The 13,735-nt window shown below is 40.5% G+C and overlaps 1 protein-coding gene across 1 annotated transcript in view; it reads right to left on the bottom strand.

The window, feature by feature from the left end:
- Positions 1–1,137: 1,137 nt before the first annotated feature.
- Positions 1,138–13,735, bottom strand: part of SPTBN5 (spectrin beta, non-erythrocytic 5) — a 98,731-nt gene continuing 86,133 nt past the window's right edge. Inside the window, exons 57-68 of the mRNA XM_063332736.1 lie at positions 12,991–13,146; positions 12,240–12,457; positions 10,535–10,724; positions 9,366–9,542; positions 7,921–8,025; positions 6,278–6,898; positions 5,215–5,286; positions 3,600–3,686; positions 3,140–3,231; positions 2,892–2,977; positions 2,228–2,363; positions 1,138–1,458 (exon numbers count right to left, since the gene is read on the bottom strand). Coding sequence (XP_063188806.1) covers positions 1,284–1,458; positions 2,228–2,363; positions 2,892–2,977; positions 3,140–3,231; positions 3,600–3,686; positions 5,215–5,286; positions 6,278–6,898; positions 7,921–8,025; positions 9,366–9,542; positions 10,535–10,724; positions 12,240–12,457; positions 12,991–13,146 — 2,115 coding nt within the window. The 3' untranslated portion in view covers positions 1,138–1,283. The remainder of the gene's footprint in view (positions 1,459–2,227; positions 2,364–2,891; positions 2,978–3,139; positions 3,232–3,599; positions 3,687–5,214; positions 5,287–6,277; positions 6,899–7,920; positions 8,026–9,365; positions 9,543–10,534; positions 10,725–12,239; positions 12,458–12,990; positions 13,147–13,735) is intronic.

The following is a 13,735-nucleotide window of genomic DNA, read 5'->3' as shown; positions in this document are numbered from 1 at the left end:
TGGAAGGTTCATATAAAACTTTAGGAAAAAAAATCACTCAGAGTAGAGCAGCACTAAACAGGTCACCCAGAGAGACTGAGGAATTGCCATCCTTGGAGGGTTTTTAAGGCTTGTCTAGACAAAACCATACCTGATCTGATCAAGTGCTGATGATTATTTGGCTTTGAATAAGACGCCAAATTACAGACCTCCAGAGGTCCCATCCCACTGACACTTCTGTGTTTAGCCCAAGGAGTGGTATCTCTTCAAGATAAGCGTTACACTACTTGCTGAAAAGAACAGACTCAAACTGATATGGTGGCCCATCTTCATGGCACTGCAGCTGCTGCATCATGCTGGGGCTTTGCTGTGTGCACTGTGGAGATAAAATCTGGTAATTTGTGTGCACTTAACATCTTGTTCAGCTATAGAAATTTAAGAGGAGTGAAAAAGGCCAATAGTGTAATAAGAACAAGATGAGACTTCATACAGATAATATACTATTAGACATGCTTTTTTCCTTTACCCACATTCTCCCAAAAGACTACCTTATATAATTCCTACTCAACCCAGCTTCCCAACAGACTGGTCAATCAACCTTGTTTTCGGTCTTTCTGAGAGCAGTGGTCTGGGGAACAGTCTTCCTCCTTGCTATCCTGCTTTTCCTCTCATTTTACACTGAAAGACTGATTGCTGATGCATTATTTTAGTTTCAGATTCCCTTAAAAATTAGTAACTCTGGGGGACTTTTTTTCCTGGTAACCTCATCCAGAAAGAATTGGAAAATAGTTAGGAAACTGTTGGTTAATGTGTTGTAAAAATGAAAGATCGTGGAGACTACAGAACGCTGCAGGAATTATATAACAAATGTTCCCTTTGAGACTTCTGCTCCTGTGGTGCACAGACCGCCCAACCCTCTTAAATCTTATCTGTTGATATTTGCAAAGCTACTTGCAAGGTGGCTGCTGTTCACTCACAGCTTGCACCTCAAGCTCTGCTCAGTGCTCCCCATTTCTGTCTCACAGAGTCACTGTCTGGCCTAACGGTCCCTCTGCCCTTCCCTCTTCCATTAGGTCACTTGGAGTAGATATCGCTTAGGTGATATTATGAATGACAGAGTCATCGTATACACAAAAGTATACCAGATGCAGTCCTGTTTAAGTATATTTAATGGTTTTACTAGATTTAACACATAATTAAAATAAGTTCCAAGGGTAGTGATTAACTTAAAACATATCAATACGTTTCCAGAGGGCTGGATTAAGATGTAATGGTGAAGGATCTGGTATTCATTGAGGCAAATGTCATTTTTCTCTTCCTGCTTCTAGTAGAGATGGAAGCAGCTTTGTTTGATTACCAGTTTGTTCTAGGCTCAGGGTGGTGATGGAGGCTCGCGTCACTGTAGTCCCATCATCCTTAAAATCTCTGGAAAATTCTGCAGACTCTCTCTCTGGTTTGATTTTGAAGGAAGGTGTTCTCCTATCAACAACATGCATCATCAGAAAATCAGGTACAATCATAGGGGAGTTTAAGTCACTGTGTATATGTAAGAACTTGTTAGGCATCTAGCTCAGTAGCAAAAATCCACCAGGCAGAGGGACTAGGATTTCACATCACAGTCTGTTAGATTTTTCAGACTCCAAACGCAACAGAAATTGATGTGCACTACAGGCCAAATTTCCTCATTTGTCTGTGTTTTACATGCCTGTGTTTGGATTCTAAAAACAGCCTTTGAGGAAAGTATTCAAACAGTGCGACTTTAGACAACTGGTTTGGCTCCTTAAATTAGGAGGCTGGGTTTCTCTTAGATGCTGCTGGAGTGAATATTCAGAGGAAAATCCAAGGCATCTATTGTAGACTCCTGCTCTGATTCCCTCATCTGTTGGAACAAGCCTCTCTCTGTTGAGCATACAGGTAACCCAGTCTTCAGATCAGATACTTTATTTCAAGAACTTTGGTGCCTACAATAGGTGATACAAGAATTCCTCTGGGTGTCCCAACTGGTTGTCAACCACAGTCACGATATGGCTGACTATAGTCAGGCCCATTTTTAAAAACTGTCTGTAGCACATCATAAATGGCACAAATTAATTGAGGCAGGGTCATACTCAAGAATAATGTATTTTACTGGATTAGTGGCAGAGAAGAGGGACTTATTGACGTCAGGGCAATCTCCCTTTGTAGGTGTCTGCTACCTAAGCACAAACAGCGGTGACGTCAGTTCAGCCTTGAAGCGCAGAGCCCCTACCTTGGGAGTGAGCTTTTGCTGGTTAGTCTTTCAGCAGAGTCTCTGTCTGGAAAATCCCATGGTCTTGTCTGGGAAGTCTCTGTGTTTGGGGTGAAAGGCTGCAGCAGCATTGTGGAATGTGATCTGCTACTCTGTCCTGCAGAGTCAAAGAACGCAAATAAAAACCTTCTGAAGTAGTGTTAGAGGCAGAGTTTGCCAGTTCTGGGTCCGTAACAACTTTCTCTGAACACCATTGTTATAATTGTGCTATGGCTTCCTTTCCAGTAAGCCTAGTGAGGTGTCCAGAAAGAGATCTAGAAGCTAGATCTAGAAGCTAGATCTAGAAGCTAGATCTTTTTCTACATCAACAGAAAAGCTGTTGATCAAGATTCAAAGCAACCCCTTAATAAAAGGATGAATACAGTCCTTGGGCAAGGCCCCTCCTTCCTGGGAATAACCTGATGCTGGCTGCAGTACAACTGAAAGGCTTCTTTGCAAGTCACCCTGGGCATTCTCCTGCCAGGTCATTACATCGCAAGGTGGCAGGTGACTTGTGTACTGCTGTCTAACAGAGACAAAAAGGACGGCTCAAAATCCCCCATACTAAGGCCACTTTCTCATTCTGTTCCCTTTCTCTCACCACCACTTGCTAAAAACACAGTTCATTCTTGAAGCGAGAACGTACCTATATTGTTCTGTAGTGATTGCAGCCAGTCCTCCATCAGTGTCTGAGAAGGTGCTGCAAAGTAATACTCTGCCCCATCTCTCAGCCTGTAAATAAAGATAGGAGAAGGTGAATTCTAGTCAGCTTTTTCTTATACCTGCTGCCCTTAAGACACTTCGGTTATGCCTCCTAACAACATACAGTCTTAAGTGACTGTAACAGTACAGGTAGCTGTGTAGGCTTTTATTAGTGCACTTCTTAAGACTTACCGCAACATGAAGGCATTCTTTTTCCTGATGTAATTTACCAGCCTCTCACATTTGGCACCAGCAAGGCTGAGGGACAGGAGCGTGGATACGTTCTGAAGGGGGATGAAATTATAACAAAATGTCTTGTGTGTCTTTTCTGCTAGGATTCAGTTCCATACCAACCTGCGGGCTGACTACACACCCACACTATCTTTCTCTGCTTTATAACTAGAATCACTGAATAGGAAGAACCACAGAGGAACAATGGGCTATTGCATTATGTCTTGAAGGCAATTCTCAAATAAGATACTTCTTTTAAGGAATATGCTTGAAAATTTCTGAAAGCTTATTATTCTGTCTTACAGTTGGTATCAGTTGAAGAGTTGTTGAATTTTCACTCAGTTGACATTTGAAAGAGAACTGATTACCCCAGTCCCAAAGCAAAGCAAATGTAACTAGAAGGATTCAAAAACCAAATTACCTTAGATGCTTCTTTTTCATCATTATAGAAATCAAGCTTTAATCCATCAAGTTTTACGTAGAAGGATTTCCAAGACCTTGAGCCTGGCTACATGGATAGAAATGGTAATAAAATCCAATTATTAGCTATATATTTTATTGGAGTAGTGAAATCTTTCATGTGCAACTTCCATAGGAAGCCAGGAGCTCCCCAGATTATGATCACAGAAGCTCTTTTAGTCATGATTATCTCCTAGAAAAACAGAACCTGCTGTAGTTTCTGGTGTGGGTGATTCAGGACAGGTCTCTCTGAGTCATGACTGAAAAAATGGTAAAATATGATATGATATGATATGATATGATATGATGCAAGCAAACACTACAGCATGTTGTGGTCAGCATCATCTTTGAGAGAAGGTGGGTAATCGAAGTCATGTCTAGTGACTCCTAAAAGCTTCGCTTTTTTCTGGCCCTTGCCTTCTGGTCACAGTCTTGTTTTTTTTAAGTGTGTGGTTTCAATCTAATGTGGCTGCTGAATTCTTCTTCATATCTTAAACTAACCCCAGTGGAATGGTACTGAATACTGGGCAAAAGCAGCTGCCATTTCTTACCCCAACTACGTATCAGTGAAAGGTTAGCCTAGCGCCATGAGACCCTTCTGGATGAAGGATCCCATTACTTGTGTATATTCTTATTTTGTTATGTCAGTGAATCAAGTTGACAATTGGGTCATTCAGAGAAAAGGAAGGAAAAAGTCCTGGGGAAGGTAAGTCATAGTTTTTCTTGTTTGGTAAGACGGAAGTTGAGTATCACAGCAGACTAAATTCAGTGTATCCAGAAGAGAGGAAAACCTAAATTTTTCTTCCAGAAGATGGAGTCCATACCAGATTCAATTTTTTAGAGGTCTTTCAAGTTAAAAGTTTCAGAAGAAATATTCTATGGGACAAACAATCCAAGATAACTTGTTTACATGCAATACCTCTGCAAACACTCTAGTGCCTACAGATTTGTGGTGAATACTAGAAAATTTCCTGCCTGTTATGATCACTAGCCTACTGGCCTGAAGTGAGATTCTTTCCCAGGATGAGAATTCAGATTTCAGTTTCATTCAGCCCTGGATTAAACAAACCACTTCTTCAAAGATAAATGGAAACTTTAATTCTCTTCTAGCACAGTTAGAAATTATAAGCATTGGAGGCATGGGAGTGAGGGCTTCCTCTGCCAAAAACCCATCATATGCTGATACAAGCTTGTATTTTTAAATTTTTTAAAAAATATTCATTTTTTTTCCCTCAGTTCAATTGATATATTGAAACTTGTATTTATAATTAGGGGAACATACTTAACATGTTCATACAGCCTAGGCTCTGGTTCATAAATCCATTAAATGTAGACAGACCCTGTTCTGCACGATTCCCACGACAGGTAAAAATTCCCTTGTCTCTTTCTCTTAAGGACTTGATCAGGTACTGCTAAAGTCAGTGGACACAGCTGCATGTGTTTTAGTAGTAAATTAATTAAACCCACAGTCCTGAGCTCCTCTTCAGCAAGAGTTTATGCTGAAGGAGTCAGACCAGATCTGGACTAAAACTCGAAGGAAAGATGAATTAACCCAGAATAACAGCATTTGTTTCTACCTGTTGTCTTCTTGGAAGGAGCTGGTCTCTCTTTTCTAGGAATCCCTCCATATGCTGGAGACTTGCAGAAACCTGAGACACAAAAGAACATTGCTGTTTAACTTTAAAAGGTGCCTTAAATGTACATTATAATATCTGTAGGTCTTTCTAGAAAAGTTCCACACAGAGAAACTGATCTCTACTGCTTCTAGCCCTTACATACACAGCACAGCTAGAAATTCTCTCTAGGTTGCGGTTACATCTCTGATACACTACCTAAATGAAGATAATTCACATCCTTCTAGAACAATTTGCTCATGGAATTTCCTCTATCGTGGTGTATTAATTAATTAATATTATTTTTATATTATTAAATACAATTTACAACTTAAATTGCTGAAGTTATTCACACCACCCCTGCAATAATACTGAGTTACACTTATGTATAGTGTTGTACTGGCACACTTGGATGTGTGACAAAAACATTCCTCCTAAAGTGCAAGAAGGAAAGGGAACAATTTTTACCTGTCCATGAGTTTACAGTGCACTTCCTGCCAGGGTGAGCAAACAGGAATTGCTGGTCCTAGTCTTGCACCAGGGCAGCTCTTTGGCAAGGATGCCACTAAGTCCTGCCTCTCTCTGACTTCTAACCTCAGCGGACACTAAGCACCACCACCTCACATAGAGGGTATGGGTAAATCAGCAGCCTTGCCTCCTAGTGAGACAGCATCTCCTGGTTCTTGTTAAGTGCTCTGCTGAGTATTCAGCACCATGAATAACCTCCAGTTGGGGAAAGAAAAACAGAAAACAATACAGTTGTTAAAACCTAGGCAATAAAGCTGACCAAGTTAAAAATGCTTTTAAGCTATACCTAGCTGCTTAAGTCAACAATCTTTTTGGAAAGTGTATCAACTGCAAAGGCATATGAAATGCCTCTGGCTGTTCAGATCCATGAGTGTATCCACTGAAATGCCTACTGTATAGTGCTCCGTGACTTTCATACAAAACTTCCTATGTTTCCTTATTTTAACTAGCACAGGACAGCAGTTTTGTGAGGAGAGAGCCAGAAATCCCCGGGACTTACAGAAGATGTATTCTCTAATCTCTGCGAAGAGAAGTCAGACAGCATTAAGTTTGGTGATTTATCTAGTGACCTTTGGCCAGGCTCGGGTGGAGTTGCCATTACTTTTGTCTGCAGATTGGAGAAAGAAGAGCCTCCAGCACGTTTTTCCTGAGGTGATAAGAGGCCTGTGGCATACGATTCTGACAAACTGCTGCTGTGTTGCTGGCTTATGGGAGTAGGAGATAAAGGAGATCTTAAAGAACTGTGACTTTCCAAAGATGTAGCTTGTGGATCCACTGTCTTTGGTGTAGGTGGAGTGATAATCTCACTGAGCGTCCTCTCAGCTTTCATTTCTGTTTTGTTGCTGCTCAGCACTTCTGGGACTCCCCCAGCAGTGAATTGTTGGAACGCTGATGAAGACTTTTCGATGGGGGAGAAAATAGTTTCAAGTGGGGCCCTCCAGGACAGGCTGGGTAAGGGCACAGATGGCAGTGGTGTTGTGCTCTTTATCTCTGGCACTTTTGGTGGTGTATTCCTTTTGTCAGACGTTTTTCTTTTCAGAGAGGGAACCCGAACAACTTTGCTTTTATCCTTCTGCTCACTCTCTTCTGTGTCCACTTGTTTCAGAAGATTCATCTCCCTCTGTAGGACACAAGTGTTACTTTTTTAAAATTACCTTCATAGCACTCACGGGTACTTACCTAAGATTTTTTTTTTATTTTATTTTAAGCAGGAATACTTTTTCAAATACATTCTTTCCTGGCATTGAATTTTAGGGCCTTTACCTGCATTAGCATTCTTAGAGTTAGAACTGAACTTAATTCCTATGTTCTGGGCACTATTTTGCTGCCCAAACCATGAATACTGATGGCAGTTAATCTCAAATACAGTGAATCCTGCCCTTGCTAAATTTTCTAATGGCTGAGTCTTTAATAGGCTCTAGAGAAACTATGCTTCTTTTCTTTTCTGTGGCACTGCTTCTTTTAGTTTTCTGTGGGAACAGTGAGTATCTAGAGGTGTTCTGCTGGAAAATTTTAGAGTGGAGGACCTTTATCCTTTCGTTTAGCCAATTCACAAACCACTGAACAAAAGGCAGACTCAGCTAAGCTAATTTTTAGCCTAATGCCAAACACAAAAGCTCTGTTTCGCTGGTTATTTCAAGAAAGTAATTTAAAAACCCATTGACGCAGACGTGGGAGGCTGACTGAATATTTTTGGTACCTAATACAATACATTATAGAACTCCGATGCCAGAAGGAAAAAGGCCTCTCTCTGCCTTGGTGTCCTTTATTTTCAGGCCTTTGCTATCCTCCAGCACTGTCAGGCGGCTGCAGCTCCCTACTGAAATTCTGAATGAATCAAAAATCTCTCCATCCATGTAGCGAGGGATCACCCTGTTTCTCACACAGCCTTTTGCAATGACACACACTCTTTTTGCTCCTGGCAGAAGAAAACTTCCCTTCTAGAGCTTTTGCAAGCTAGCAAGACTCTTCTGATCCACATATGGGTCTCATTCTTAGCTGCTCTATCTGCAGTGTCTCAGCTTTGGTCAGTCATTTACTCCATCTCAGCACAAGCGTTAATTCTTATATAGAGTGACTGAGCCCCAAACATTAAAGAACCCACATTATCTTGTTTCATAGACAGCTCATTGACCTTCTCACCTTAGTTTTCCTGCTGAGCTGAGCAAATTTCTCCTCCTGAGCTGCGAGCATCTTCTCAAAATCATGGTGTTTCTTCAGTAATTTCTCTACTTCAGACACTGAATCCTGAATGGAAATATTATCAGATACAGAAGTCCAAAATCAAGTCCATCAGAAGAGATTATGCCTAAAATTTTCAGATTTACCCATTCTATTTAGCCAAATGATGATTCCGAAATTTTTGTAATTGAATGAGAGCTGGCTGAGTGACAGAACTCAGAGGGTTGTGATCAGCGGCACAGAGTCCAGTTGGAGGCCTGTAACCAGTGGTGTCCCTCAGGGGCCAATACTTGGTCCAATTTTGTTCAATATATTCATTAATGACCTAGATGAGGGGACAGAGTGTATCCTCAGCAAGTACCTAAAGGGTGGATTTAAGGAGGACGGAGCCAGGCTCTTTTCAATGGCTCCCAGTGACAGGACAAGGGGCAATGGGCACAAGCTAGAACATAGGAAGTTCCGTTCAAATACACGGAAAAACTTCTTTACAGTGAGGGTAACAGAGCACTGGAACAGGCTGCCCAGGGAGGTTGTGGAGTCCCCTTCTCTGGAGATTTTCAAGACCCGCCTGGATGCAGCCCTGAGGGATGTGCTTTAGGCAATCCTGCTCTAGCAGGGGAGTTGGACTAGATGATCTCTAGAGGTCCCTTCCAACTCTGAAGATTCCATGATTCCGTAATGTCTAAACCCCTTAAAAGAAAATGTTTGTAGCTTGCAGTCTGTCTGCTGTACATGAAAAAAAGAGCTCAAATAACAACCTTCCTTTTTTCTGCAAAGCCATGTAGTACCATGACTTCCAACTATAACTGTTTACATACATATTAAGTACTTGGATTCCAGCTTGTGCTAGACGCAGAGTTTATTCCTGCCCTACAACATAGGTATCTTAAACATCTCTCTTGCTCTCTGCTTAGTTTTCAATACCCAAGTTTATGACATTGTTTTCCCATCTTATAAACCATCAGAAGACAGCCAATAATAAGAAAAAAAAACAAAACTATGGATCTGGTGTTTAAATAGGAATTTAAACCTAGCTGTCAAGTCTTCTGTGCAAAACATTCTACTGCCCAACGCAAGGTGAGGAAAAAACCTTTCAAAACAGGCTTTCAGCTTGACAATGAAGGTTGAACCCTCTGCAGGTATTTTTTATGTGAAAAAATGGTCTGGAATTCTTCCCAGTCTTCTACCACCCCCTGGTAGCCACCATCTCCTGGAACCCATCACCATGTAAAATACAGCAACTGTCCTGGCCTCACTTCTGTAAGAGGACAGAGCTCCTGCCCTTTGTTATCTCAAGGGTGCATTACTGTTTAGATTGTGATTAACTTCAGGCCCAAGGTGACACATGCTCCAAGCACTCTGTATATGCTGAGAGACATTTCAATAGCGTTGCAGTGTTTACTCACCCCATAGCTAGGATCTGAAAGAAAGCTCTCCTTGGCAGCCAGCCATGCTTCTGCTTGTTCTAGCTCTCTGCGGAGCAACTGAATCTCCCAGTTTTCTTCATATAACTCTTTCCTCATGTCCCAGCTCTCCTTTACCTTCTTCATCAGGTCTGTCAGCTCTAACAGTTTTTCTTCAATCTAGAAAAAACAACATTTGCAATGCCAGGAGGTGAAAAATCCAATCAGGCTTTCATGTGACAGCCAAGTAGCGTTTGGTCTGTCCTCATGAACCAGAAGATGACCTCTAGATAACTTCTTGGTGTTAACATAGTTTAGAAAGGATGTCTGGGTCCTCATTTTTCTTACTTGAATTCATTTAGCCTGCGTGTTGTATAGCTATATATTATAATTGTATGCATATTCCACATACTATAACACCAATATTCTGCTATATGCTTTGCTGCAATGAAACTTTATACCCAGGCAATTTGCAGTATAGAGCTAGTGAGAACAAGAAGATTCAACAAATACATCCATTTATGGCAAGGCAACAATGGAGAGCCTTAAACTGTAGAAAGTTCTCTAATTCTTTCTACAACAGAAGTATTGTAATCTTGCATAAATTCTGAAGATGTTTTTGATGGTGTGATCTCTGGATCTATTGACAGTATCAAGACAAGCTTGGGACCACTGCAAAGGTCAGAGTCTAAAGGTACCATAGATAACAGGATCACAGAAATTTTAACATTCTTGCCCCTTAGAGTCTATAACATTTCTGAAAATTACATACCTTTTTGTCTACTCAGGGACGTCACTCCATCCTATAGTTGATTGCATTGTGATGTATTTTATCCTAGGTCTTGTGTAGTTAAATGCTAAAATCTCATTTATGTGGCACATCTTTTCTGTGAAATAGCAATACCTCCCTATCCCCCCACATAGTCATCATCAACCCAGAGACTATTCTTTTATGGTCAGCTTCAAAATCAGTTGTTAGAGGAGTAAGAACTCTAAAAGGTGGGGTTTTTTTTTCCTACATGTGACATGAAGTCTGCAGCTTTTAATGGTAGAGAACCTGATTCTCCTGTTTAGTTCTTCTGTTTTGAAAGAGAGACAAAGCTGCAACTCCCGCCTCTTTAATGTCCTATTTGTTCACTCCTGTTTGGAAAATATTTAACTCATCAACACACCTCCACAGACATGAAATGTCCATTCTTCATCAGGTCACCTCCTGCCCGCTGCATTTCTTCATATTTTAGCCACTGTTTCTCTATCTCACGCTTGTATTCCTCATGACGCTTGATAAGCAGTTCAGCTCCCAGGACATCATTTGCCAGTTCCTCAGATATCACTAGTGCATGCATCTCATTGGCCCAGGCCCTACAGAATAGAGTCAAAAGGGTGAAAAACAGAAGGAATCTGAGTCTGTTGGATACTCAGGAATGCACACATCCTATGGCGGCAGAGACATGCATACAGACTTTCACTTGCTCACGAAAGACAGGAATATACCAAAACACTGGTTAAGGTTCACTCATACATCTGTGGACTTTTATAACCTGATATAATATTCCCAGTGCTGTTTCAATACGTAGCCTGTTAGAAAGGCAGCTGCAGCATCTGTACACACTGAAGCATTGCACATTCAAATCCTCAGAAAGAACTGTAACTGCAAATGCCCTGGCTGTATACATTCACAGTACTTTTATACGTGGTACAGGGACACAGAGACTTTCAGATGTCCATCTAATCTTATCAACATGCATGAAAGTACTTCATATGCATACAGAGCACTCACGCAAAGAAGGTACTGTTTAAGGAAAATTTTCTACTCCAAGAGCCTCAACTGGCATACACGAATGCATCTTGATTTACCTGAGCTCAGGATCTATCCCTTAGCGTAGTAAATGTCCAATAGTCAGTGGTAACCACTTCACTGTCTTTGTGTTTCTACTCCTGTCATGGATTAACTCTTCCATTAACTACACTGAACTAAAAATGTCCATATTTCTTCTGTGAGAAATCCTGTTTAAAAAACACTATTTCCATCAAAAGTGTATCAATTTTGATAAAAATAACATTAAAATTATAAAATATAATATTTTAATGTTGGTCTGCCACTTTGAGTATAGCATATTTCCATTATTTATTTCAATTTTTACATTAGACCTCTGCTTGTGGATACTTTGGCATGATTGATTTAAACAAAATGAGATGCTTAGCTCAACATATTTTTTTAAAAAGTAGACTTTGTAGATGCTTTAAACATTCATCATTTTGTTCTAATTCAGTTTAAAAAAGGAAAAAAAAATCATGGAATTTTCCAGCAATTGAATTCTTGCAAAACACTGACCCCTAATAAGAATGGACAGAAGAGTGTGCGCATATGGCCAATCGTATTAAATACATGTGTGTGAAACACTTTCAGCACTTGAGCAAGTGCTAACCTATTCTAGAAGGTTATCTTTAATGTAGTTGTTTTGACTCTGAGAAAAATGGGCGCTAGTATCTGTATAGGTGTATAAATTACTTGACTATCTAGCAGAGACTCACCTATCTTCCTACAGAACCAACAGTATTTTCAATTGGAATTGTAAGACTGCCAAATCTATCCAGAGTGACTGAATTCTCCAAGACTGTCTAGGAAATAGTCTAAAAATGTGGGTTTGTCATGCACGCTGTGCTGAAGTGGAGTGGCACGGTCACCTCTGATGTGTGGTAAATTCTGTGAAGTGCTGTTGAGAAGATGCCATGTATTTATTCAAAGAGATTTGCAAGCAAGCTGCAGAGCATCTGGGACAGGAGTCAAATAACTGACAGGTGTAATTTAGAAAATCCTATATGGGAAAGACATGAAATAAGGCCCACTGCCAGACTCAAGGGGCCAATACATACATCAGCTCCCTGCAGTCATTGAAGTAGAGCTGGACTTGTTCTGCCTGGCTCAGTCTTGCCTTCCTCTCCAGAAACTTCTTGTCCAGGTTTCCCCAGCACTCATCCACATCTGTGAGTCTCTCCATAATGTTTTCCTTGACTTGAGGGTATGTGCGGCTGAGGTGCCAAGCCTCTCCCCGAATCCGTTCCAGCTCTTTCATGATGGCTCCTAGATCTCTCTGGAACAGAGACAGAATGGATTGTAAGAGCATCTTACATCTATCTTACATCTATCAAAAGCAGATTTTAAAGATGGTGCATATCTTTTCTAGCCACTGGCTGCACAGAGGCTGGAAATATGACTCTGTCAAGACTTTCCTCTCAGTTTCCTCCCAAAGCCTTTTAACATTCATCATCAAACACCAAAGAAGAGTCTTTAGACGTGACACACTGATTATTTTGATAAGTGTGGAGTTGAAGTCTCTTGTAGCTCAGATGATACCTTTGTAATTATAATAACAATTTGGAACAGATTTTAGAAGAGAAGCTCATCCTTAGAAGTAAAAGCGTTAATAATATAATATCACAATGTTAAAAACAGGAGGAAAAGCCTCTCTTCTGAGAAGCACAATGAATATTTCAGGGTGCAATAAATTTATCCTTTGTTGTCCTGCAAAAAAGGCACTTGAGCGGATTTCAAATCAAGCATCAGTCTCCTCTTTTTTTTGCCATTAATGCTTTTCTGACACTGTTTCATGGCAGATCCCCTTACCTCTACTCCCTCAAGCTGGCTGAGAAGTGTCTGTACACCTGGAAGATCATATCCATAATCATCTATATCCACCACTGCCTCTTTCTCCTGCATCCAACCCTTTATTTCATCGACGTCATGATCATATTGGTGAACTTGTTGGGCTGCTCTTAGATTCTGGAATGAAGAAACAACTTAACGGTAATACTATATAACATATCTGCAGCACAAAAAAGGGCAACCTTAGTACGTCCTAATGCAGTACAGACTGAACAAGAGTGGGAATGAAACACCTTCCCAATTAAGTCACCTGAAAGTGAGGTGTTCAAGCCAACCCAGTTTCCTCAAGTTCTCTATGTCAATGGAAAGAATCAGATGTCTCCAAAGAGCAATTTATCCCTACATAAGACAAATGATCAAGCTGGAGAGCATGAATTGCCCTCTCCAGGTAGCGCTCTCAACCAAAGTAAGTGTCTTAAAAAACTTGCATGGAATAGAGGCCTACACTGCAAACAATGAAAATAAGAGGAGTTAAGTGAAAATTAGGTTTTCTGAAATGAGAGGATTAAAAAATGTTCTTATAATATTTTACATTCAAACTACATAGTAACAATTATCATGTATTTAGTGCTGCTAACACTATAGACAATAGAGGGTCTATTGTCTAATAGACAATAGAGATTGCCTATTTCATAAGCAAAATGTGTGTGTAACGCTAGTGAAAAAGAGTTGAGGACATCTTATATTTTATGTTCTCCTTAAAGCA

The sequence above is a fragment of the Chroicocephalus ridibundus genome, chromosome 4 (assembly GCF_963924245.1).
Source record: "Chroicocephalus ridibundus chromosome 4, bChrRid1.1, whole genome shotgun sequence".
Lineage (NCBI taxonomy): Eukaryota > Metazoa > Chordata > Aves > Charadriiformes > Laridae > Chroicocephalus > Chroicocephalus ridibundus.
The sequence above is the reverse complement of the archived record's forward strand: the minus strand, read 5'-3'. Positions and strand labels throughout refer to the sequence as shown.